A 27,163-nucleotide genomic window follows, 5' to 3' on the forward strand; every position below is an offset into this window, starting at 1 on the left:
CTGTTAACGAAAAGGGTTTTAGGGGGCTCTTAGCCTCCTGAGCTCTGAAACGTTTCAGGGCAACAACAAGAAAAGTCAAGAACTGTAAATACCTCTTCCCTGTGATCCATCCCCTCTGTATTGGTGTGTTGCTTTACGGTTTCGTTCTATATTCTGCTGTAAGACCTGGTGAAACAGGTCCGGAAACAGCAATAGTTCCTCAACCAACATTTTTTTTTCACAGGACCTCCCCCACCGACCAAGAGTCCAAGACGGCTCCTTATAGCAGTTATAGTTGTAATCTGGGGAGAGTTGCAGAGGTTATGGGAGTGGGTTTACGCTCCCAATGTGTCCCTGTCAAACCCTGCTTCCCTCGGTCTTTCTGGTTTTCTACGTCTTGCCGGCGCCACTCAACCAAGGTGGCTTCTTTTTTTAACGGGTATTCGGCTTTCAAAGTCTCCCACAGGTATGGGCCAAACACCCGCGTTTATATAAAATTATTTATGGAATTCTCTGTAGTGACTTTAATTTTCATTTCATTTCTGGGTTTCCTGGAGGAATATGTAAACAATTCAAATGGTTAATATGAAAGGACGAAGAGGGAGTTGAAGGGCTGTTGGTGGACACTGCTTGAGTGGAGTTATTTTGTTATTTAAGACGAAAGATGGGAGGTTGGAAAACTTGGGTACATTTAGCGTCAAATATAGATTTTCAAGTTAGCTTTGGTTTATTCCTCAAACGTTTAATGATTTTGTGATATTTGATTACCCATAGAAGTTGCATGGGTGTCAAATTGCCTAAACATTCATGAGAAGAGTGCACTAACAACTGGTGAGGGAATTAACTCATGGGAACCCATGGACCATAGGACGGTGACCCTCAAATATGAAAACGCATTCTGTCTGTAGTCATCTTTTTCATTCTCTCAACCATCTTCCCCCCCGGCACTTTCTTAACTAGCTCTGAGAGCTAGAAATATTGGAGGTGTAGCTAAATGGAGAGGGGCAGGCCTTGGTGCAATGGTTGGTGGATCATAGTTGTAGCCTAAATGGAGGGTTTAATGTTGTTCTTAAAGTTGGCTAAAGTGATAAAGTATGGTGCAACGTATTGAAAATGGACTGCTGAGGCAATAGAACTGAAATTTCAGGAAAAAGATAATCTAGATTACATCATAAAAGCCATCTTTACTGATTAGGTCAAGACTATGAAGTAGGTTCTATGAATTGTCTCCTTTCTCTTTTTTTTTAAGCTATCATTTGTGAGGGTAACCTGTTCATTCTTCTTTTTCTTCAGTGTTTTGGAGAGCTGGCATGAATCACACTGTCTACGGTATGTTGACAGTCGTCATTGCAGTATAGTTGCCTTAAGTAGTTTTCTTCAATTTAAACGAGGTTCAAGTTATTATACTGGATCATCCATGAAAAAAGATGATGTGGATGTATTTGATGAAGGAAAACCTCCATGGTTTCTCAAGACTTATGGTTCTTCAGCTTGGATGTTACCTCGTTACCCTGGTATGATCGATTTCAGAGGAGAAAAATTACCAGGGAGATCAGTCAATGGAACAAGTGTAGGGGAGCAAAAGAAGCAGACTTCTATACACTTTCATGAATGTCTTGCTAGGAAGGTGGAATTAACAAAATTCTCTTTCCCTGGCAGCTACAATGCCCTTGATACTGTGTTGCAGAGTACTGAGCACAGGTCTATAAATCCATGGGTCACGGAAGCTGAACGAGTGAAAGTTAATATATTGGAAATTCGTCAAAATATTCAGAACCAGAAGAAGCTTGAGACCTCAGAAGATCAAAGTGGCTTAAGACATGAGAAGGCTGGGCATATTTTAATGAATGGTTTGTTTCAATCTATTGAGCTTGAGAATGCCAAAGGTCAAAGTGGTTTAAGAGAAGACAAGGTTGGGCATTGTAACATGGATGATTCATTTTCACCCAAAATCTCTGTTCATATTAAAGAGAGACCTTCTGATGGAGCTAGAACTAGTGAAGCAACTAAAAGGGACTTATCCAGTGGACGATCTTCTGTTGCTGATAAATCAATTGCAGCTTACAGTGAAGCAATAAATCCAAGTGAAGGGAATGGAATTAATCCAATTGAGCATCGAGAGAGGCTTGAGTGCATCTATGAGAAAGTTCTTGTGATTGACAATATTTCAGTTGCAAGGGATATTGTGAGAAAGCTTACAACAGAATACAACAATCTAGTGTATGCATGTGACACAGAGGCACGTATTTTATATGGGAGTATATACAGTTATAGACACATCTATTTTGATATTGACTCTAACTTTGCCATGCCATTCAGCATTATATGGTCCTGTCAAACAGTTATAAATACAGGGAAACATAGTCTAATCAAAGTTTATGATGAAAAACCATAAGCATATGTATTGACACTTCCCATCTGTGTGCTTGTTACTTAGTTACATACAATTTCCTTTGTTTTCAGCTCAAGAGAGTTTATAACTTCTTCTGATGGGTGATGTTGATGATTGGTTTCCTTTCTTTGTTTATTGACATTTACAGGTAGCTAATATTGATGTAAACCAGGACACTCCCATTGATCATGGAGAAGTCATATGTTTAAGTATTTATTCTGGACCAACTGTGGATTTTGGAAATGGGAAGTCTTGTATCTGGGTAGATGTTCTTGATGGTGGTGGGAGGGACATTCTGAAAGAATTTGCTCCATTCTTTGAGGACCCTTCGATTAAAAAGGTAAAATTTATTGTGAGGTTCTCCTACTTTGTGTCATTCTGGTAGTGATTAATAATATTAAGTTGCACATCATTGTACACTTGTACTAGAGTTAAGGGCAAGGGATACTTGATAACAATATAGTCCTATGAGTACAGTGATGTCCCATGCTTCCTGCACTGGGTAGATCCTCACTGTGGGAAATCTCTTGGTGTTTCTCAAGAAGGTGATGGGCCTGACCGAGGGAGAAAGAAGTTCACTTATGATCTGAGTCATGACCCAAGCTGCATGTATGTAGTGTTTCAGCCCTGGTAGACATTGATCAGATGATTACTAAATTCCAACAAAAGGGTACAAAATAAATCATCAAATTTAAGTGTCGAACATAATATATTCAAACGATAGCCTCAAACCTTAGATAACTTCTCCTGGTAGCAGCCTAGTCTTTGTTCAAATTTAAATCTTAATAAATTCCAATCTATTAAAGTTGACATCTCAAATGGCCTGATTGTATCCATCTAAGGAAATTAAATAGTAAATGATGAAAATAAATCTTTTAGTTTCCCTTGAACTCTCCATCAAGAGCATGCCTCTGTGATGTCATTAAAATAGGGATGAACTAAACAGCCCAATAGAATATAGCAAGAGCACAACACAGAAACAACAGTCAAACAATCATATGCAACCAAACAAAACACTTTTACTTTTCTCAAGCATAACACTTTTTATCAATATACTCTTACTGATAACCACTTCTTTATCACTCTAACTGGCATTAAGAGAAACATGCTACTGCCACCCATATTACAACTTACGAGAATAACACGGGCCATTGTAACCCCTCTTTGTTGTCACCTACTATCTGATTATATATACACCATTATAAAATCACAACTGTATGCTAGGTATGACTCCTCTGCCCCATGGAACGCTGTATCTCTTAGGTTGCTATGTCTCTCACTGGCACAGTGGAATCTATTTACTTTTGAACAGCTAATCTATTTTACTATTTAAATAAATGCCTGCTTCAGATATTACTTGTCAACACTCAAATATCTGTGCAGTAATCATTAACCATTAGGTATAACTTTCAGATTTATGCATCGCATAAAACATTATTTATTATTGCTAAACATTATTTTCATCACCCTATGGCTCACATTACATATGAGCACAATTCAGGTCACCTTACACCTTATTTCAGCAGTAACAAGCACTCTTAACAAAATATAAGTCAATCACACATATCAGGGGTGTGGACCAGCTGTATTCCACTTTGCTTTGTGAATGTGTTAATTCAACGTCCAAATTCCAAGTACTCAAATCAGTTATTGCAATGTCAACTTTAGGTATTATGTACCAGAATCTGCAGAAATATAATAATTACTTTTTTGCAATGGCTCTTTTAGTTTTCTGATATTATCAATGGAAATCCCTCTAGATGAAGAACAACTCATTGCTTATCCTTCTGCGACTTCTGAATATACCAATATTCCCATGAATTAAGAAGTCTCAATGAAGTCCCATCTCCCATACCCAAGGCAACCCTGAAGATGTCCAATCTGGAATTATGTACAGCACACCAACATGGTTTTACTTTTTCTTCTCCCAGTCCGCCCCCCTCTTTCTCCCAACTCTCTTCCACCCCCCAACCATGCTTTTCTTTTTAAATTATTATTAATACCTGATCTTCTAATCTCTTTGTAAGCTCTTATTGTAGATTGACTTAAAATCCCAACTTTCACAGCTTAAGAAGATAGACCAAAAAGCTCAACTATAATATCCCCTTGAGGCTAATAATACTTGAACCGTAGACTTCTTAATCAATTACATTCTTGACCACTAAACTAGATGCTCACCTGTTTGATAAATTCACAACTCAAGTTATAATAAAGAACTTAGGTACTCTTTTAATTCTTAAGCATCTTATTTTCCATTATGCCATTCATTACTAGGTTACAAATAGGCTAAATTCTGCATAATGGGATTAAGCAAAAGAAAATTTGTAAATTTAATAGCCCCATGAGTGTAAAATTACGAAAATATCCCTGGAAAAATGTATCTATATTTTCAACACTTTCAAGTATTCGAATTCCAAGGCAGTACAACATGGTTAAGTTGATAGTTTACTTTTAGGTTTTCTTGGGGTGTATTTTTTAAGCTTGCCTAGATTGATTGTGTGACCAAAGGTTTATGTTTGGATCGTGTTGTACTCAAGACTGATAATTTACTTATATTTGCCTTCCGTAAATTAAAAGTAATCTCTTCCTCATTTCTTCTTTTTCTATGAGGGGTGGGCGAGTTGTTAGATAAATATTATATTACTTTTTTGTAGGTTTGGCACAATTATAGCTTTGATAGTCATGTTATAGAGAACTATGGGCTTAAGCTTTCAGGCTTCCATGCTGATACGATGCATATGGCACGGCTTTGGGATTCTTCAAGACAAATGGAAGGCGGGTATTCTCTTGAAGCACTCACACGTGAGTCAAAGATCTTCTCTAATGATAAAAAATGCAGTGAGGGGGAATTAATTGGCAAGATATCAATGAAGACAATCTTTGGGAAGAAAAAAATAAAGAAGGATGGATCTGAAGGCAAACTTATCACTATTCCTCCTATTGAAGAACTTCAAAGGAAAGAAAAGGTACATTGGATTTGCTACTCTGCTTTAGATTCAATAAGCACACTAAAGCTTTATGAGAGCCTGCAAAGAAAGCTAATTAAGGAAAAATGGATTATTGATGAGGTTCATAGAGGAACAATGTATGACTATTATGAGGAGTATTGGCGTCCATTTGGTGAGCTTTTGGTTCAAATGGAAACTGATGGAGTGCTGGTTGATAGGGCATATCTTGTGGAGGTGGAGAAGTTGGCCACTATAGAAAAAGAAATTGCTGTAGATAGATTTCGAAAATGGGCTTCTAGGTATTGTCCTGATGCGAAATACATGAATGTTGGAAGTGATGGACAGCTACGACAGCTTTTTTTTGGCGGTATGACTAACAGGTAAATGATGCCTCGTGGTGACATTATTTTGATAGGGATGTCTATGGGCTAAATATTATGGTTAAATACATGATGCAATTAACTTGGAAGACATACAGGTTGGAGATAGCTGTTGGATCTAATGATTGCCCACTCTGTATCTTCTGGGCTTAAGCTGTTCATCTGTTCGTCTCTTAGTGGCTGGGGTCATCTGTTTGCTAAATTTGACCTTGGAGTTCCTATAGGGTGATATTGCTGCCTACATCATCTTGATCCTTCTTTATGCTTCTAGTTGGTAATTAATGGTGAATAATTACAGTGCTTTTTCTCTCTCCTGTTGGGGTTTCATCCAGAAAATGTGGTGAATAATACCAGTGGAAGCGTTCATACCTTGGCATTTGGAAAACATTGTTGAACTGAATGCAGTGCCTGTTGTTTCTTAATACACATGATATTTCTTTATTTAAGTTATACTTTGTTTAATTTTCAACAGAAAGAGATCATTTTGACTCATCCAAGTTACACTGGGGGGGGGGCACTGGAACCAATGATAATCCATTATTCTGGGGCATTAGAATCTAGACTGATCTAACATTGTGAGGGCAATTCATCCAAAAAAAAAAAGAACATTGTGAGGGCACATCCTGAGGCATTTCCTGAACAATGAACTGCTTCAATTATTGATTGTGACCATTTATTGTGAACAAAATCTATTACAGCTCCAGCAATAGTCTAGAAGTCAGATGGTAAAAAGCATTTTGCCAAGCTAGCTTTGACCCAGCCAAGTTCCTATGTTGAGGCCAATTTAGGGGTGGAAACGATTCTATTAGATAGGTTATGTCGGAGTTGTGGACACTAGTACATATGCATATGTTTATGTACTTTTCAATTAAAAAGTGGAATTATTGGAACATTGATGCAAGACTCCAAAAAAGAAAATGCAGTATTAATATGCTCATTTATTAGCAAAAGCAAATATACATATGAATGCCTTTGAGTATTGTGTTTTCTATTGACTGTTCGTGATAATTAATTTTCCCCCCAACCCCCCCCCCCCAAAAAAAAAAAAAAAAAGAAGAAGAAGAAGAAGAGGAAACCTTATTGTAACCTGTGAGCTTCCAGTTATGTCCTTCCATTTTTATGAGTCCCTTAAGCATAAGTGCTTGAATTGTTATTAGGTAAAGTGCAGGGCTGAAACTCCTGATCATTTAACTTACTGGCTAAATATACCAAGTTATGCTTCAGTATCTGTTTAAACATTAAAGTTGTTGTGCAGTTCCTGTTCTTTCTTGAACATTGAATGTTATTGCTGTAACATTTTCTTCCCTTAATTTTCTTCTTTCACAATAGCTGTTTTTGTGTGCAAGGTAAATATATCTGTGGAAACTTATTTATATCCTCCTGTGCTCTTTACAGCAAGGATCCTTCAGAGAGCCTTCCAAAGTTGAAGACTTTTAAGGTTCTTAATGTTGATAAGGTTATTGAAGAAGGGAAGAAGGTGGCAACAAAATATCGTAACATTACGTTAGAAAACATTGTCGATGGAATGCACACGGAGATGTATACAGCTACAGGTTGGCCCTCGATGGGTGGAGATGCTCTGAAGGTCCTTGCTGGGCGGGTCTCTTCTGAATATGATCTGAGTGATGATGTATATGAATCACAGCTTGACGAAAATGATGAATCTCCTACAGAACAGGTGGTCAACAAAGTTGATGAAAAGCAAGATACCTCTGTTAATGAAGAGAACACTGATATATCCATGTATGGGACAGCTTATGCAGCATTTGGAAAGGGAAATGAGGGGAAAGCAGCTTGCCACGCCATTGCTGCTCTATGCGAAGTCTGCTCTATTGAAACTTTGTTATCCAACTTCATTCTTCCGTTGCAGGTTCTTCCATGAACCCCTAAATGCTTGCCTCTAGTCTCGGTTTAGTTTGTGAAAACTGTGGACACCTCTTATTCCTTGAAATATGATCTCGATGTTCAAGGCTGTGATTCCTTACCCAATTTTCTGTTCATGCTTTGACCAAAAGGGGTTGGGGACCCATATAGTCAACAATCTTTTAGTTTTTACTGAAATTCTTTTCCAATACATGCAAGCATATTTGCATCCAATTATTTATATATTTTGTTGCTTATTACTGAGTTTTGCAATGGATGAGAAGTACCAAATTCTTACTTCATGGATTTGATGGTATGAATCTAAGTCATAAACAGGTTGTTAATGCCATTAACAAGTGTAACTTTTGCATGTGTAAGGGGAAGTGGATCCATCTTTTTTCTTGGGGGGGAGGAGGGAAGAAGTGGTTGCATTTTTCAAAGGGTCAATAATTTATTGTTTGCTATGATGAATAATTATGACTAATGCAATCTCTCTCACTTCTCAAACCATTTGATTCTTAGCGAAGTTGAGATAAGGCTTGGTGTTTTTTTGTTGTTGTAATACTCTATTCGTCATTTTCAATTAACAACTTCACATCACAGGTAGAAGGTGATTTATAGGTAAATTTTTTTCTTGTTGATCAGGGCTGTCACATATCAGGCAAGGATGGCCGTGTCCATTGTTCTTTAAATATCAACACTGAGACTGGTCGTTTATCTGCCAGGAGACCAAATTTGCAGGTTTGTTTTATTTCCCTTGTTGATTTAACCGGATTTGAGTTGTGTTTAACTTCTTTTTTCTGTCAGAGCCTAAAATTGTTATCAAGTTTTGACGTTTTTAGATGTTCTATTAAATGAATGAATGACTGTGTCGGAGTTGGGATGTGCTAGTCTGCTAGAATTGTGAAGCCATTGGGTTGTATCCACAACCTCAGTATTTTACTGTGTTGCTTTTTCCATTGCAACTGAGACAAAAGAACATTACTACATAATTGCACTAGACCCAACTTAGTCCAAACCAAATCATTCTTAAGTTCAGTAAGCAAACATATTAAAAGTGGTCTTCACTGTTCTTCTGTTCTTATGTAAGCCATATGAGAGAGTTGTCCTTTCCACTCTGAATGAATATGCATTCCTGGGAGTCAGCTTTCTCTCTAGGAAATCATTATAAGCCCAATGTGTATGTGATCTGGAGACTTTTTGCCACCTCTAACTACATTAATTGACCTCTTAGATATGGGCTAATTGCTGTAGTGAAATCTGGTTTACTTGTTGAGTTTCACCTTGCAATCTTGTATGTTCATTTTGTGGATCTTTGTCATTTTCTTCTCTGGTTGGGAGGTGAATCAAAGAAACCCATGATTACTTCTTGATTAAAGATTTTGCCTATTCAGTGTGCTTTCCCATCCTTTTTGATCTTAAGGAGATCAGAGATGCAATTCAACATTTTACCAGTTGCTTTGCTATTGACAACTTGATAATTGATATACGTACCTGATGTGCAATTTCAAATTTCAATCAATAGAACTTGGTTTATTCCCGAGATATTAAAAAGGCTACTGACTTTACCTTCGTCTGCAAATCAGAATCAGCCTGCTTTGGAGAAGGACAGGTACAAAATACGCCAGGCATTCATAGCAGCACCTGGAAACTCTCTAATAGTTGCCGATTATGGGCAGGTCTGACACTCTTTATCTACTTCTATTGCTAGTGTTTAAGGTTAATGTTATATCTCACTCAAAAAAAGAAGAAGAAGCTTTATGTTATTGTTTCCTGTGATGATCAAATACATTATTCTAATTGCAGTTGGAACTTAGAATTCTGGCGCATCTTGCAAACTGTAAGAGTATGTTGGATGCCTTCAAAGCTGGAGGTGATTTTCATTCAAGGACAGCAATGAATATGTACCCTCACATTCGAGAGGCTGTAGAACAAAATAGAGTTTTGCTGGAATGGCAACCTCAGCCTGGTGAAGAGAAACCGCCAGTTCCCTTATTGAAGGTTAAAATGCAAAAGGACACGTATTCATTTAAAAAATTGTTGATCAATCCATAGTGATTACTAGAGAATCACTATGAGGCCAAGTAAAAAATCCATTTTGATATTTGCAAAGTTTGAATGGAGGACCTAATGCTTTTATGTTGTATTGTGTGAAGCATGACTTAGTGAGTTGTTGCTCAGCTGTTAATTTCATAGATGCTGTTACCCATGTAAAGTTGTAATATTTAATACATTGGATTTGATGTATTAAATATTACAACAACAGCAACAACAACAACTTACATGTTTTTCTTTGACTGGTTCAAGGAATCAAGTTCACTATTTGGTTTGTCTCCACTTGTTAATGGATCTGATCTGTGTCACCTCCCTCTTGTTATTGGAAGTTTCATGATTCACATATAATGATACCCATTCAAAATTCTTTAGTCTCTTGAATTACAGCAAACATTTTAATGCTTCCATCTGTCTGTAATGGTTAATGTTTCCTTTATGTATATATATTTCAGGATGCCTATGCTTCTGAAAGAAGGAAAGCCAAAATGCTCAATTTTTCCATTGCATATGGGAAAACTCCTGTTGGACTTGCCAGAGATTGGAAGGTACAATTACTTTTTTGACTTTTACAGAGATGGTGATTCCATTGTTTAGGATTAAACTAGAACCATGCAGCTTTCTTTTTCTGACATATCTATATCTGTCTTTAGGTTTCAGTTAAGGAAGCAAAGGAAACTGTAGATCTCTGGTACAAAGAGAGGAAAGAAGTTAGGAAATGGCAAGAAGAGCGCAAAAAGGAAGCTAAGACCTTGCGACGTGTACACACATTGTTGGGGCGTGCTCGCCATCTCCCTGATATGGCCCATGCTAGTACTTCTCAAAGAGGTCATATTGAGAGAGCGGCTATTAATACCCCTGTGCAGGTCTTCTTCCTTCTGCTCCTTATTTTCTTGAAACCATTATTAGTTGACTTTTGTCACAAAAAATTATTTGCAAGAGGATTTTCAATGCACTGTGACTTCTTCGTCCCCTCCACTTTGCAAGGATTCATTTTCCACCCGGTTAGAAGGCTTTTACTTTGTTGAGGGTCTACATGTAGGAGTTTGCCTCACTTGCAAGTTGCAACCATTATTACTTTTGAAATTTGTGATTTGTACCCACACCTACAAGGAACCGATCCTTCCAACAATAGTTTTCTTGGAAGTGAGGCAGTCCAAGGCTGTTTAGGGCTGTCAAAGCACTTAGGCAGTACAGCATCTGAGGCAGTTCAAGTACATCCCCTCCCACCTTCTTTTCTGACACCGATGCATCATACCTTGAATCTTTAGAACATTAAGCCACCTTCCTAGCCTCTTGTTATCCAAAATGGTTAATTGATTGTGTTTAGAACTGGAGATCCAAGGTTCATGGGTGGTTGAGAGGAGGAAAGGGAAAGAAAGAACATAAAAGCCACCTTAAGTCATCAAAAATACTAAAAAAAAAAAGTACATGATACATCAGCATTCTCTTATTTGGTAATTCACTATATCCTAGATAAACTATAAGGAGATGAAAAATACTAATCAATTATTCAATTGAAGATGTCAAGATGACAAAATAAATAAGCAGAAGATACCTTAAAAAAGAAGAAGAAGAATGAGCATCAGGCCATCAGCAGCATGTTAGCACACAACAAAAATACATCTTTGGTTTAGAATTTTAGATACTAAGCAGCAGCAGTGTAGGACTAGGGGTGTAAATGGATAACCGAAATCCGCTCCCGAATTCGCATTCGCATCCTTTTAGAGGTATCCGAATCCGTCCGATTACTAATAGGATGCGGATATGGTATACCCCTTTCTATCCGGTTATTATCCGTCCGATAAAATTATCCGATTAAGTTACTTATTTGGATTTGTTTTTCTTATTTTATATATTTTTTACTTGAAATATGTGAGTATTTTTCTAGATTTTTTGCTAAAATAACTACTAAAGTTGTTAAATTCTTAAATTTGAAACCTAACCCTCACAAATAAAGTGGTAAAGATGTTACTAGGTAGACGAAAACTTGTATTCAATCTATATTCATTGCCATTTAGAATAATTTATTGAAGAAAATAACTATCCGATTATCATCCGAATCCGGCTGAATCCATCTGAAATCCGATAGGATATTATCCGAATCCGTCCGAATATAATAGGATGCGGATATGGTATTACCACTATCCGATCCGAATCCGATCCATTTACACCCCTATGTAGGACCAAGAAAAATAAATAAATAAAATAATGAAGGAAGAAAACACGAGTTGTGGGACAGAGCATCGTAACAGCATAAACAGATGAAGAGAGAAAGAGAAGGGGGAGAAGGGGGGAGGGGAGGGGAGACCAAAATGAAGAACTCATGGAAATGATTACTTGAAGGTGGAAACTGTATCCAACTTGTTTTGTGTGTAGTGTTTCATTTATGAGAAAACGTTGATAAAGGTATTTCTTGAGATTTTATACTATTGCAAGAGATTAAAAGAGATGAAAAAAGCTCATGTTGCCAACTATTTTTAATTTGTAGAATAACCATACAATAACAAACTCAACCTTATCCTAGCCCAATGGGGGTCAGCTACTTGGATCCCCGTCGAACACCACAATACTAGAAAAAAGAGAGGAATAAGGATATGTAGAATGGCTAATGGAAAATGCCAGCTGAAAGCTTGAAACAGGCAAACCAGCCATAACCTTATCATGGGGTGAGCTACTTCGATCAGAAACAGACTTTGACAATAATAGAAATAAGAAAGGTAAAGGAAGTGAAAAGAAATTAAGGGAAGAAGTAAATGTTGAAACCTGAAAATAAAAGATAATTTTGAATGAGAGTAAGAGTGAGGAGGCACAGCACATCAAGGATCTCAGCTGTATGAAATGTAAGAGTGGGGAGGCACAGCACATCAAGGATCTCAGCTGTATGAAATCTACTACATGAATCCTTGCCTTGTGATAGGCTCTATCTGAAGGCATACTTGTCACAAGGCCTAGACTGTGCATGTCCTTCGTCACAACTTCCTATGTTTTTTTAGGCCTATACTTAGCTCTTGTAGCTGCTTCAATTGGAATCATATTTCTCCTCCTTAGTGGGGTGACTGTAGGACTCCATTAAACATGACCGTACCTCCGCAAATGATTCTCAAAGATTGTTATTGATAAGAACAACTCTCAAGCTAGTGCTAATATTTTCATTCCTCATTTTATTCTTTCTGGTTCTTCTGCACAGACGCTTAACATCCTTATCTCTACTACAACACTGTCTGTATATGGAATTTCTTAATTGCTCAACATTCTGCTTGTATGATTATCCTGTAGGACTTCCTTTAAGCTTCAAAATATTGCATCAGCCTCAAAATTCTGGGCACACTTCTGACCTCCCCACTTTATGTATCGCACTTTACTACCATGTGAAAATTGAAACATCTTCTCCATTTCACCCTCCTTATTTTTAGTCAACCACGAATATCTTAAACAGCCAATTTGCAGTATCTCTCTTTACTCAATTCCTTCATGTCAATAATTTGTCCACCAAAAATGATATCACCAACAAAGAGGATATATCATGGGACCTCATCTTGAATGCCTTCTAATTACGTTTTCAATTATAAGCGCAAAAAGCTAAGGGCTTAAGGCTGATGGAATTCCTTCCCATGGCCTCCCACAGATCTCACATTATCACAGTACTTTCATAGGTGTCATTAAACTAGTCCACATGCTTTCTGAATGCCCCTCTTTACTAGGACATGCTAGATTTGATCTTTAGGGACTTAATATAGGTTTTTTCCATGTTAATCCATATGGAGATCCTTCTAGCTATCTCTTTCCATAAGCCTCCTCAAATTAGATAATTCTGGCTGTGGATCTACCTGGTATAAAGCCAAATTGGTTCACCTAGAAATGAGCCTCTCTTCTCAAACGGGCTTCAATGACCTTCCCTTGTAGTTTTATGGTGCAACTTCTTAGATTTATGCTTCTTTAGTTATTCTAGCTTTGGATATCACCTTCACTTTTGTAGATCTGAACAAAAATTTGGTGCCAGATCTGCGTCAGCTGCACTAACTTTAGGACCCTACTTCTGATGTGTGGGTGTTCTGTGAAATAACATGCTCAAGTCATTTCCACTTGACCTATCTCCATTTAGTAGGTCACCAATATACTCATCCCATCTCTTCATAATGTCCTCATTATAAAGAATTCAAACTGAGTTGGAATGCTTCTTCTTGTTGATCGATCAAGGGGAGCTGTTTTATTATATTTTTATTTCAATTTACACTTTTGTTTACTTTCATACTCAATCTTACATAGCTTGTTTTGTATCCATCATGTTACATCAGATTTTGAATTAGTCTACGCAAGAGTTGCAGATTGATAAATTCAAAATAATTAAGAATCCAAACCTTGAATTTGAAATTTGAAAGTTGTAGTATTGCTTTCCACTCGTCCTTTACCAACAATCTAGTATTGGCAGAATATCAATAAATGTTGGAATTTTTGAAGTCAGTAACCCTAGTGATTGGAAGGTGGAAAGATATGTGCTCTAAAAGGGGCTTCTTGATCTCTCTTTTTTTCTTGCCCGGGGAGGGGTTGTTCTGAAACAGGGTCAAAGACCTGACAAGAAGAAACTAAACAATGCTTTGGTTAACACCCGGAGCTGCTTGATCTCTACAGTGGCAAAGTGGGAAGCCCATGGAACATTCTTAGTCAAATCCCTATTGGCTACTTTGCTTGGAAACAAGAAGCTTATCAATTTTACCACCAACCTGATTGGTGCTCAAGGTTATTCATCAATTTGGAATTCCTTTTGTTGATCACTAATGGAATTTGGGTAGTAGGCTATCTTTAATCATTTAATTTCTGAGGTTATGTACTCCCAAATGTCTCTTTCTGCTGTGGTGAAGAATAAATGACACCCCAAATTTTTCTATGAATGTTATTTTTGGTAAGCCGGTGTTGGAAGAGACTAGGAACCTTAGACGCGTGCTTCTGTCTTGTGACTATTTTGCTCTTTCGGGAGCTGTAGAGAACATTCGCAGAATAAAAGCGAGAGGCTATGGATTTTTATTCTATTATTCTTGGACCTACTGTTTGGGATCTGTGGAGGGCTGAAGATGATTTAAAAGCAATCATGCACTTTCCGTGCATGTGATGAATAGGATCAAGTGCTGTCTAATCCTCTGGGCTTCCCAATCCCAAGGATGACTTTTTGACATTTCTTACATCGAATCTAATGGATTCCTTCCCTTAATAAGGATGACTTCAAGACTCCTATACTATGGAGGTAATTGTTATTCCTTTTTTTTCTGCTAGAAGGTCATTTGGTATTAATAATTAGAAATGAAAATTTACAAGCAGGATATTAGATTTATAGACTCTTGAACCTTAGAAACTTCAGCATATTGTAACTCTAAACAAAACCAGAGAGATTGTGGACACTTTTCTTCAGTCCGCCTTTAGAAACGAAAGCACGGTCTAATAGATGCATCAAGTTCCATCTCCCTAACAATCATCTCTGGCCAAACTTCTACCACCGCTGAAGTGCGGAGTCTTTCTTCCAACCTTGTAAAAAAGATTTGCTGTAGCATTTGTTTCCCGATAACAATGAGAGATATTCCACTCCATAGTTTGTAAATAACCTGTAATCCCTCGCCAACTCCATAAAATCAACCATGGAATATTCCTCTTATACATGCTAACAACAATTGCTGCCGATTCACATTCCACTCACAGTTTTTGAATACACAATGATTTTGCCCATTCCAATCCATGCATCAAAGCTTCAAACTCAGCTTCATAATTTGTTCTCTCCCCTAAAAAATTCTATGTGAAGCAACAACTCTTGCTTCTGAATCACAAAAAATTCATAATTTGTTCTCACCCCTAAAAAAATTCTATGTGAAGCAACAACTCTTGCTTCTGAATCACAAAAAATTCCATCCACGCTTGCATTTCCTGGATTTCCTAAGGGCCTGTTTTGGTTACATGAATCCAGAGATTTCAAATCTCTGGATTCATGAATGCGAGAATTATACTCGTTTGGTTGTGAAAATCTCTAGATTCATGAAATCTAGAGATTCATTTTTTTACACTAAAAACGTGAATCTGTAGATTTATGGGTATGGGGTGAAATCTAGAGATTTCATCCATACCATAAAAACACTCAACATTTGCACATTCACAAAAATCGCTGATGAATCCATAGATTTTATTCCACATATTCGGTTAACCAAACAGTTAATTTTATAAATTATGACTCCATAGATTTGAAATCTCTAGATATTTGAAATTTCCAGACTCATGTTACCAAACAGGCCCTAAGATGATCTATCAATGTTCAACTTAACCCAAATACTATGATGTTTAGGGATTTCACTCCTGCCGTACAGTATGGGTTCCTTTTGGACCAAATCACCCCTCTTAAAAGAAAAGGAAAATGAAATTTTCAGTTTTTATTTTCTTCACTTCTTCTATTAACGACATGTAGTGCTGGCATAGGTGTTTTGAAATTGTCTAATTGAGTCACTCTTTGTAATAGGGGCTGCAATCTCAAGATTTTCTTATTTAGTCCCTTTGGTTGCATTTATGATAATGGTTACGACTACTAACCTAATGTCTTTCTTGACTTGTTGAAGCAGTCTTCATCACCAAGCCTGATATCTTTTCCTAACTGGCATTTTCTTGTCCAACTAACCTTTTTTAGGATCCAGCTAGCCAGTGATCCATAAGATTTTCCTTTTATTTTTTGATTTAGTTGGATTTTCCTTTTTTTGCAATTGATGTCACTGGAAGTGGGTAACAAAGTTTAAACTTGGAAAATAATGTAACCAAAACAACTTCGGTTTTTTCTTACAATAAGTCAATGTGTCAATTTTTTTGGTTGAATAAGTTGGCATCTCAGGCATCTAGGCAACCCAAGATGTTAGTTGGGTTCTGCATGGATGATGACCAAGGTGCTTGGATGCCTAGATGTCGCCTAGGTGTCACTTGGACAACTTTTTATTTCTTTGGCTGTATATAGGCAGGGTTTATGATTGTCCTTATTTATTTATTTAGTATGTTTGTTATTACCTTCATGGACTTACTGTGGCTTGTTACTTTATCAGGGTAGTGCTGCTGACGTTGCCATGTGTGCCATGCTAGAAATATCAAGGAATGCACAGTTGAAGGAGCTTGGGTGGAGACTGCTTTTGCAGGTTGATTTCATGAGTTAAATGACTTAATTTCTCTTCTTTCCTTTTCTGAGTCTGTTGCAAATTGGAATTAATTAGATAGCAATGCTCTTAATTTCAATGTTTTGCAAAGTTGCTATGGTTAGGCTTGCATTTTTTGCTTCTTAAATGCATAGATGGAGAACTTGCCGAGACCTCGGTAGTATCTCATTTTCTTGGGATTTTGGGATGAGATGGCATGACTTAATATCTTGAATATCTCAATAATATTTATTATCTCGGCGAGATCTTGGTATATCTCGGAACTTTATTGTAATCTTATGCTTCTTATCCTAACCTGGCTGCAATTTAAATAAAAAAAGGTGCATTGACTGGTTAAATCTCAGCAACTAGGATTTTTGACTGACCATTAAGGACTCCAAAAGGGGCTGTGCCTTGGCACAATGGTTGGTGGACCACATTTGTTGTGTGAGGTTAAGGCATTGAAGCAATCTCTCAGGAAAAATTGTTGAGGTTACCGTCAAACTCTACTTGTATGGAAGCCTTGACCACCGGGTTCACCCTTTTAATTAGGACTTCAGAACCAAGTTGTCAAACTATGCTTGTTTGTGTGTCTGTTGGTCTGCTCTGAGACACGAACCAGGTCCTTGTGTGATATTTGAGTAGTTGGGCTCATTTTAATAGAGCAGTAGAGCACTGAATATGAGTGGGAATATCAAATACATAAATCTGATCCTCACAAAAGGTTATTTGCTATTTGAAAATGCAGGTACATGATGAAGTGATACTAGAGGGACCAATGGAATCAGCAGAGGTTGCAAAGGCCATAGTGGTTGAGTGCATGTCCAAACCCTTCTATGGTACCAATATTCTCAAAGTTGACTTGTCTGTTGATGCTAAGTGTGCACAGAACTGGTATGCAGCCAAGTAAACGAAGTGGTCTATTATGGATTGAATGGCAATGCCTGAACAGGCAGAAATCATCAATGCTGAGCTACTGTTTTTGACTAACATAGCCAAGTTGTGCCAGAAAAGTGGTGGTTCAAGCTCGCATTGATTTTCTAACTTGGGATGACAATGCAATGTCACCTAGACAGGGCTGAGGAAGTTAAATTGCTGCTTTAGTTGCATTGCCGTAACAAACCCCCTCACCTCCAAAAAAAGTCCGCAACAGGAAAAAAAGAAAGCTGGTAAGATGCGGAGAGGGAATGGATGATGATGTTGTACATATGTATATGTTTGGTAATAGGAAGAGCTTTTGTTAGTTGTACCTGACTAGTTGTGATTATTGAGCTACTGAATTTCTTTCGTAGAGATAGCTTTCTTCTTCTGAATAATTGTTTTTCAAGTATTCTTTTCATAGGCAAATCGCTTGTGTAAACCATCAAGCAGCATCCCATCACTGCAGTGCCCAAAAAATTATTGCATCCTGGGAATTGCTTGAACGTTTCTGGATTCTGTAGAATCATCCGTATCAAAGGATATATTATCTTGAATTGTGTTACTCCCACTAAGTTTAAATTTTTTACTTCTCTTTCCTTTAATTCCCCTTTCAACTAAACGAGTCTTGTAACAAACCAGTGAAACGCCAGAAAAATGTAGGTGTCCGGAAAAAAGAAAAAAAAAACCGCCTGTCCACGTATTCTTATGTTGGGGGATTTCATCTTGTCCTTCCGATCCACTAGGGAGTGTGGGAGGGGATACGAACTCCTTGTTTGTCTATGATGACTGGAACATTCAAAAAAAATTAAAAAAATCAGAGAGAATATGGAAAAATGGCCACGAAATTGCTCATATTATGAAGGTTCCCAGTCTCTTTGGCATCCAAACAATGACACGGAGAAAGGAAAAAAGATGACAGAACAATTTAAATTGAGAGTACATCATCCAACATGTCCAAGTTTGCTAAGATTACAAAAAAATACACAATACTCTAGCACTTGGACTAAGGTGGCACTATCTATCAAGCTGTTGTAAATCAACTCCCCAAGCTGACGCTAACTGCAACATCACCTGCTCAGGAGTGACACCTTCCCAGTCCTCCGGTAGTTCAATGGTGGAAGATGCCTCATGTAAACTGAGTAAGATATCTCTCTTGCCTTCCATTGAAATGCCTAAAATGTCGGGTCCATTTTCCACCACCAGATCTGCTAACTGCAACACATCATGGAAGAAGAAACCAAGGTAAGATTCCTTTTTATCAACCCTATTTTTGTCAGAGTAAACAAACCATAGTTTCTGTTGTCTTTAACCTCAAACAAAGATGACCCAGAAAGAAAGAAAAACAGCTTGTGCATAAATTAATGCACAAACTTGAGGTACAGCAGGAGTCGGAAGGTTACAAGACACTTAACCTATGCCCTAAAACAGATTTTGCACTAATGAAAGTGGGCAAGCTATCAGAAGCAGGCCGAAAGGGGGGGGGGGGTAATAGCTGGTTGCTGCATTCTTTTTCTTACTGAACAATTGTCAGGGAGCTCAAAATGGAAACCTCCAAGTAAAATTCCACCAACCTATAGGCATAAGGACACTAATCACAGATCTTTTGAGGTTGATCATGATGGCACCAAAGGTTTATTGATCTGTATGACTTGGATGACTATATACCAACATGGATTGGTCAGCATTGAGCTCCCCCACTGTTTTGGCTAGACTGATTAATTTTTAGGCTGATGAACCCAAATACTCATCAGTACTGTATCTGGACCCAGTGATAACCACACTATCCTTGCTGAAGCTACACCCAGAACAAAGAATTAGGGTTGCCTTTATACAGCCTCAATGAAATTTGAGTAAACCCAACAATCTAGACTACTGACATATACATGTTTTCCTATTCTTTGTTTGCCTTTATATGGCCTCCATGAAATTTGAGTCTGAACCCAACAATGTTAGACTGCAAACATACACATGGTTTCCTCTCTTATTTCCAAATTTGGGGAATGCATTCAGTTAGACAACAAGAGGAAATGTGATACCTTTGAGATGGAAGTCATTAGAGAAACAATGATTCGTGTCAAAGAGATCACAGCCATGTTTAATTTATAATACAAAGGAAAAAGAAACAAAATTACAAGGACACCCTCAGAAGGAAACATAATTACAAAGATACCACAAGTGCCCTTTAAACTGTCATGGTTCACAATATTTTGAACATGTGAAGTAGCAGTGCAAAATGAGTTCCGAGATAGAAGAATAGAACTGACTAGCAGAAAAGTACCACCAAAATAGAGAATTTGGGGAATTTAAAACTTGAAGCAAAATAGTCGGATTGACCTAATATTCATATCAAATCGTCCTTGGTTACCAGAATCTGCCTGCAAATTTTTTTCATAATCTGAGATCAAATACAGGCTGCAACATGAATCCTAGTATAACTAGCAAACAAAAGCTGTAGTGCTAATCGAACACTCGAGACTTGGTTCAGCTATACAAGATTCAGAAAAAGGGGTTAAGGCTGCCACATTTATGACCTCTCAGACCTGCAGCGGCAGGAGCCTTCAGCCCTGGGTATTTATTCAAGAGAGTATGTATACAGGAACACGTATATATAATTTGGTGCCTCTAACCAACAACCAGACAGATTTCAAATTTATGAGTATTATTATATTTTCTCAAAACTATATTTGGATTTGGTACTTTTTCTGAGTGGATTTCTCCTTCCAACTTGATCCATTCTTATTGGGTTTTCAGGTGAATGTTATGTATATCTGCAATTCAGAATCCATAGACTACTCGAATACTCAAAACTGGTTGAAGTTAAACTGATTACTGGAATAGCCAAAAAAAGCCACTCTACAGAACAGAATATTGACTTAGAATGAACTCTTTATTGAACTTCATAACAAATAGAGGACTTGACTCAGCTAACTTTCATTCGAGGGACACACCATAAATTTGGAATAAACTAATCTTACTTCACCTATCTCATATTCCTACCTCCAGTCCACATTCTAGGTTCATTAGAGTGGCCAATAACAATACAAACTCCTTGGTCCATAATACCATGCAAGCCAACGTTTCCACTACAATATGCCCACAAATAAGATTGTCCCACATCATTCAAACATCAAGATGGTTCCACCAATGTGGTCATTAAAATTACAAGAAGCAATACAACAGCATGGCATATATATGTAATACGCAACTGGAAAATTGATTGTATAAGTATCTAACTTGATTTTCCCAATAAAAGTTCTCACCTAGAAACATAAATTTACATTTTACAATCCTGTGGTGTAGACTTGCGGCTAGCCAAGCTAAACCCTCTACTATATTCTTGCTATGTTAAACCCTTTCTATGAGCTCATAACTCATCAGTTTGTTCCTGTGTCTATCAGGAAACTATAACCTCCCTCACCAATAATCCTACTGAGAAAATCATTTACTATTCATAACCAGGTTAAAGAAGTTCTACTCAAACAAAAACATATAGATTGCTAGTATACAATATATATATACATATATGATAAAATAAAACTTTAGAGTGCTCGCACTTGAGTAAAGCTAATTATTGCTGATTAACAGTAGGTTATTTCCCTAAAAGAAATAAATCATGCATCATGTTAAGATAAAATATTGCAGTACAATTGGAATGACAATTCAGTGATTTCATATCATTATCCTTCTAAACAAGTAGTAACAGAAGCACTCAAAGAGGTATCATTTTCAGTGTTGAATAAATTGGTCAAATAACATGCTTGAGAAAAAGTTAAATTATCATGAGCATCGTATATTATCCAGTAATGAGAATGGGCAGTAAGAGTGTACAAAAACTCATACCTGTTGAATCCAAGAGAAACCAATGTCGAACAAATTCTGTTCCAGTACAAACTGTCCTACAGCATGCAAGAGCTCAGCTGCAATTTCATTAGAAAGCTGATCAATCACAGGGCCTGATCTGTCCATTAGCTTTGCAAGCAAAAAATCGTCCCCTGTTGATAAAACTTCTGCATATGCCGACTCTATATCACCTATATGAAGTGCTTCCATAGCATTACTCCAAGAAGCCCAGATGGGTGCCCGATCCTGACCTACATTATCATCTCCTATGGCTTCAGCAGTTAATTCTGGAATAGCAAATCTTTTTCCAGCTCGAGACGTTCCGCCATCTTCTCCAGCCACCCTAATTGCTTCTAGAGTAGCCTCATCCTTCGATGCTTGCCAGACACTTCTTGCAGAGGGCCCCTCACCAAGCCGAACAGGTCCAGGCCCCTTCTCCCAAGCCCTCCTGTTACCAACCTGATCACTATCATGTTCAGCTCTAGGTGATCTGCCATTGTTTGAAGGACCAGCTAGGGCTCTTCTAGAGCCCATATTCCCATTATTTCTACAACTACCATGGTTGTACGAATCCCATGTATCGGAAACCTCAGGTCTCCAAGTAGGGTCCCTTCCCCTCACTCCTGAAACAATACCATCAGAAGAGTGGAACCTATCTGAGAATGGAATTCGACCATCACTGCCTCTGCCTAACTTGGTGTTAGTGTACTCAGGGAGACCATTATACTTGCTGAAGAGCCTACCGGAAGACCCTTCATATCCCATCATAAAGTTACTACCTCTTCTACCTGATGATACAGACAAATCCCGTGCCATGTCCTCAACAACTCTCTCAAGACCCCTGACCCTGTTCTCTAAAGTTATCATACTGTCATGGGACCCACCAATAAAGTCCTGCAAGTTCAAAATATTTCATTAGCAAACATGACCAAAAACCATTATTTCAAATGAAACTTCATTGAACAAACCTGCAACATGTCCATGAGGTGGGCTTGTTGCCTCTCCAGTTGTGCTAACTGCCTTTGAATAGCTAACCAATTTCCTTTGCTATTTAAGAGAGATCCTTCAGAAAGGCCATCCGGCTTGGCAAAACATGCACGTGCATTAGAATCATCCCTCTCATTAAATCCATTCGCATCATCAGCATCAAACCCAATAGCCTTGGAGTCTTTTCCCCTCAATGTCCTCTGTTCAGATGGCCCAATAGCATTCAGGTCTTTTCCTCTCAATGATCTCTGTTCAGTCCATTTTTCTCGTGCAAGTTCATCAGGATCTTGTAGTCTATTGAAATGACTAATAGCAGCTCCTCGATTAAGGTTACGGTATTTAATGTTGCCAGTTCCCTGAAGATCTGTTTCAGGGTCTATATTTTGATTTGAGCTGTCCCTTGAAGCTCTATCAGTTGGTTCCAGTTCTCCATCATCTTCAGAATTGGAAGAGTTAGTACATCTTCGAGGGACCACGACTTCCACAGGCAAATCACCTGAACCCCTGGTTTCAAGTTTCTGGAAGAATTCCATGTTCAAATCTTTGTCAGTCAATCCCTTCTTCTTCAATATTCCAACTGTTTTGTCCGAAATATTAGCACCCTTGGTTTTCGAAGGAGAAGCATTTCGTGAGGAACCATTAGATGTCTCCTTGGCCAAAGAATCCATTCTTGTGTCACCAGGGATTGACTTTATTGGGTCTGGCTTCCCACTCAACTCAGTTGACTCCAAATTTTTACCATCTGAAATATCAAAAATTGAAAATATTTAGGGGTGAGGGAGAAAAGATTAGGAAACACAGTATATTACAGTACACTAGTTAAGTGTTACTCCGTACCGACCCTGAATCACAGCTGTGGGTTCATCTGGAGTTCCATCCATTCCCTTCCCTCCAATCTTTTTCCACAATTGCAGTGCCTCAGTCATGCTGTCTCTGACAGGTTTCACCTGACATAGTAACCGATCTTTGTAATTCAACAGAAATTTGGTTTTTGTTTTTGTAAGATAATTGGTAAGCTTTAGGATTAACAATGGAGCAATAAAAGAACTACAGATGACACACAAATTGGGGTCGCCAAACTTATGACCCCTACAAAAAACCTCTTGACAGTGATATATCATAGATATTTGCCCACTGAACAAGAAACCAACTTTTTGCTTTCTTGGCCACCCTGAAATTATCTTCTTTCTCAGTAATAAAATCTTTGCAATCTGCCCCCTCCAAATGGACAAGCACATGGGAAATGTAATCATTCTTCATATCATAGTTGATCTCCTCTCAACTAGGCATTCCCCATTTCATGGTCCAAAATCAAGTAAACAAATAAAATTGACACTGAAATCAAGCACTGGAAAGTCCAAACCAAGATTCAACATAACATGAATTCTTGACACATAATTCATAAGTTTATTGAGGAAAAAATTATAGGCAACCCATCTCATAAGTTATGAGTGCTAATTTTTAAAAAGGCATATCTATAGCCAATCCCAAATATGACACATGAGGAAGAGGAAGGGACTATCCTAGTTGTGCCATAATGAGAAGAACTTTCAGGCTGAGCATTCATTCAATCAAAGAAAAACCAGTGAAAGTTGAGATTGGCTAATTGGGCTAACTATTTCTGTTCTTATATTCTGCAGATCAATTCTTCTACTAGAATAGGTCACTGGACCTCAACACTAACGTATTCTGATCCGTCTATTGTGAGTTTAAACCATTCTCCTACTTCTGGTCTGTACTTCAGTTTCTCTGATCCTGCCTACACTAATCTCTTGCTGGATTGTTTTCCTTTTGGTTTGGAATTAGCGTGCACAATATAAACATAAACTCACAGCAATATAAAAGAATTATCAGAGGATGAATTGCCACAAATAACATGATTTTTCTCTAAAAGTGTCAATTATTCTGTGTGTAAATGTTGCAATAATTTTTGCCTCAGTGATGAGAATATTGTAATCAGGAGTACAATGTTCTCTTCCAAGCTTTATAACCTTCATTTGCTTACCATGTACATACCAACCCCCATGCAGGAAGAAAAGATGCATACCTTATCAAAACGGCAAGCTTCAAGGGCTGTTATCGTGGAACTGGTCTCATCTACAATTAACTGGCTTGAATGAGACGCTAAGGCAGTCAATGTATCTGCCGCAGCCTTACGTGTTGCCCAATCTGTACTCTCAAGGCACTCGTGTATGCTTTGCAGAAATGCTGGTAAACTCTGCTGCGCAATTGCCCCTACCTGCAATTTATATCTCCTGGTATTATTAACAAATAAGGACACCACCTTGAAAGTTCTAAGATCTGTTCTTTTAGCACAGAAAGCTACTGCACTGAATACTCCAATCAAAGGCCAAGACAATAATCAGATAAGAATATCAAAAGACAAAAAAGAAAAAGGAAAAAAGGAGTCACAAAACAAACTAACAATGCACATGAAAGACAAGGAAATGCCCAAGCTAACATAAAAACTTCCTAACATCCAACGTTCCAACCCATTTGGGTATAAATGTAATGGGTTCACATAAATATAAAGTATTAAAAAGTAAATATGCTGGGGAATAGCAAAATTTAGGAATTTGTTGTATGTAAAATACTTTTAAACTGAACATTAACAAGTTCTATGTTTTACTCAACACTGCTGTAAAGATCACCCGTATGACTCATATTCTTTTGCTCTTCTATTTTGATCAAAGACCCATATCTCATAAAATAAAAGCCCTTAACTTGACCAGATCACCCAGTCGGACTAAGTTTATTTCACAGAACGGAATAATTTTAGAACAGAGAAAATGAAAAAAGCAACCACGCTGAAGATTGAACCGACCTGAGATAGACTAGAGACAACAGACAGAAGGGCAGCCTTCACAAGGAAGTTCTGACTGTTAAGGAACTTTGAGATCCTGGGGCACAGCTTCTGAAATGCGGCAACAGGCGGCTTGGCAGCGGAATCGATCATTCTGGCCATGCACATTGCAGCGCCAGCCTGAACCGTCTTATTCTGCTCTCCCATTGCCTCAAATAGAGGCTTCACGAACAATGACACAACCGATCCAATACTCCCATTATCAGAATCACCCCGCAGGTATTGAGTCGACAATGTTCCGATGGCATCACGACACGATTCGCGAACGGCGGAATCAGAGTCTTTAAGCCGCCGGACAATATGTGCAATGATCTTGGTAAGATGGGTAAAAGTGTAATCGGAGTGGACGGTACAGAGGAGGGCAAGAAGACGTAGGGATTCTTTCTTGACAGCCGGTTTAGGATCATTGGAAGACTCGTAGAGGCAATTGAGGAGTATTGAAACGCCATTTCCATCAGGTGAGAGGGTTTGGATCATCTTTTCGAGGTCTTCAACTGCGATCTGGTATGTATCTCGGTCGGAGAGCTTAGAGAGAGAGTTGAGGATTCGCTGCTTCAGTTCAATCATGGCGAGATGTGAGGAAAGAGATGATCTTGATGGTGGTGACGCTGCTGAAGAGTTTGGAGGTTTTGAGGGTTTTGAAGGTTTCGAAACTTGTGAACTCATTGCGGCGGCCAATGGCATATAGACAGAGAGAGAGACGAAGCGAAAATGCAGCAAATTTCTGCGGATCTCTGCAATTCAAGAATGAGTAGTCTAAGCGCAAAGATCTGGAAGATCACCAAACATGAAAGAAATTAAGAGCCACCACTATACATAAAACTAAAGAACGAAAGCGAAAGAGAAGGAGGCAAGTCAGGTTCTGTGAAGTAACCCTCTTACCTCCCTACCTCTTATGCTGTTTCTGCTACTACTCCCCTTAAAGAAAAGTAATTTTATTTGTATTTTTATTCGTTATTATATAAATTATAAATTTTCCTACCTGGCTAACAGCTAACTTTACCCGAAATATTCTCTTCCGGAATTTTTGAATCATGACACGTCACATTTTTTTAGATTAAAGGTTTGAACTCCTCGTATTCGTAATCACAGCCATTGATCCTTAGAAATGCTAGATATTGCAATCCGAAAGCCACGCTTGCAATAGCAAACATAAGTTCTATATATCCTTATTTGATTGATACTGCAAGAATTTGGACTAAGAAAAGATATTTTGATTGGTCAACGATAAGGGGTTGAAGGGACCTTCCTTGTGTCTTGTGCATTAATACATTTAGCGTGATTGTTAGTCGTCGGGTCCAGATAGAAATCTTGATCTTGACCATTGAAAATCAATGGTTGAGATCAAGATCTTAGTCAAAATCTCAACCAGATCACAATCTAACGGTCTGCTGAATAGTCCTGTGCATTTACTGAAGCAAAATGTGGGTTGAAGTTAACGACGATATTAACTATTTTAAGAGTTCAGTTAGATTATCTATTACCTTTGACAAAAAAAATTTCTTTTTACCTTGTGTGGTTTGAGTATTCTCCCCGAGAGCACTTGCTAATTTGAAACAAGCACATGTAGATGGACTTTATTCTAGCTAAGATGTCTCGACAAGGGTATGAGTGGTCATTGTTCCCTACCTGTGTCTGGTACTTTGTTTGGAGGCTTGGAGCATTGGTTCGTAAATTCATTGGAAAAGATATGGATCCCACGTTTGATGAAAGAGACAATTCTGCCACTTTAGTTGTTGTTAGGAATTCATTTTCATGATATTTTTGACTAATCCACAAACTTGTAT

The 27,163-nt window shown here is 38.0% G+C and overlaps 2 protein-coding genes across 2 annotated transcripts; one reads left to right on the forward strand and one right to left on the reverse strand.

Moving 5' to 3' along the window:
* Positions 1 to 18,509, forward strand: LOC149004269 (DNA polymerase I A, chloroplastic/mitochondrial-like). Its single transcript, XM_089167615.1, has 12 exons — positions 1 to 445; positions 1,273 to 2,218; positions 2,520 to 2,711; positions 5,026 to 5,699; positions 7,095 to 7,569; positions 8,208 to 8,303; positions 9,149 to 9,241; positions 9,369 to 9,563; positions 10,070 to 10,162; positions 10,268 to 10,480; positions 16,679 to 16,768; positions 17,514 to 18,509. The coding sequence occupies exons 1-12, from the start codon at positions 303 to 305 to the stop codon at positions 17,673 to 17,675; spliced, it is 3,372 nt and encodes a 1,123-aa protein (XP_089023741.1). The 5' UTR covers positions 1 to 302; the 3' UTR covers positions 17,676 to 18,509.
* On the reverse strand, positions 18,502 to 26,278 carry LOC149004270 (microtubule-associated protein TORTIFOLIA1-like). The gene is made up of 6 exons (XM_089167612.1): positions 25,338 to 26,278; positions 24,561 to 24,752; positions 23,355 to 23,460; positions 22,495 to 23,255; positions 21,527 to 22,420; positions 18,502 to 18,898 (listed from the first exon to the last, which is right to left on the reverse strand). The coding sequence occupies exons 1-6, from the start codon at positions 26,058 to 26,060 to the stop codon at positions 18,701 to 18,703; spliced, it is 2,874 nt and encodes a 957-aa protein (XP_089023738.1). The 5' UTR covers positions 26,061 to 26,278; the 3' UTR covers positions 18,502 to 18,700.
* Between the last annotated feature and the right edge of the window lie 885 nt (positions 26,279 to 27,163).

Source organism: Hakea prostrata, chromosome 9, assembly GCF_041222555.1.
Source record: "Hakea prostrata isolate BN-2017 chromosome 9, UWA_Hpros_2, whole genome shotgun sequence".
NCBI lineage: Eukaryota > Viridiplantae > Streptophyta > Magnoliopsida > Proteales > Proteaceae > Hakea > Hakea prostrata.

Coding starts and splice junctions, on each gene's coding strand:
- LOC149004270 (XM_089167612.1), bottom strand. CDS start 26,060: ATGCCATTGGCCGCCGCAATGAGTTCACAAGTTTCGAAACCTTCAAAA. Junction 24,753..25,337: donor TTGTCTCTAGTCTATCTCAG/GTCGGTTCAATC, acceptor TATAAATTGCAG/GTAGGGGCAATTGCGCAGCA. Junction 18,899..21,526: donor GTTTCTCTTGGATTCAACAG/GTATGAGTTTTT, acceptor GATGTGTTGCAG/TTAGCAGATCTGGTGGTGGA.
- LOC149004269 (XM_089167615.1), top strand. CDS start 303: ATGGGAGTGGGTTTACGCTCCCAATGTGTCCCTGTCAAACCCTGCTTC. Junction 9,242..9,368: donor TAGTTGCCGATTATGGGCAG/GTCTGACACTCT, acceptor TTCTAATTGCAG/TTGGAACTTAGAATTCTGGC. Junction 10,481..16,678: donor CTATTAATACCCCTGTGCAG/GTCTTCTTCCTT, acceptor TTACTTTATCAG/GGTAGTGCTGCTGACGTTGC.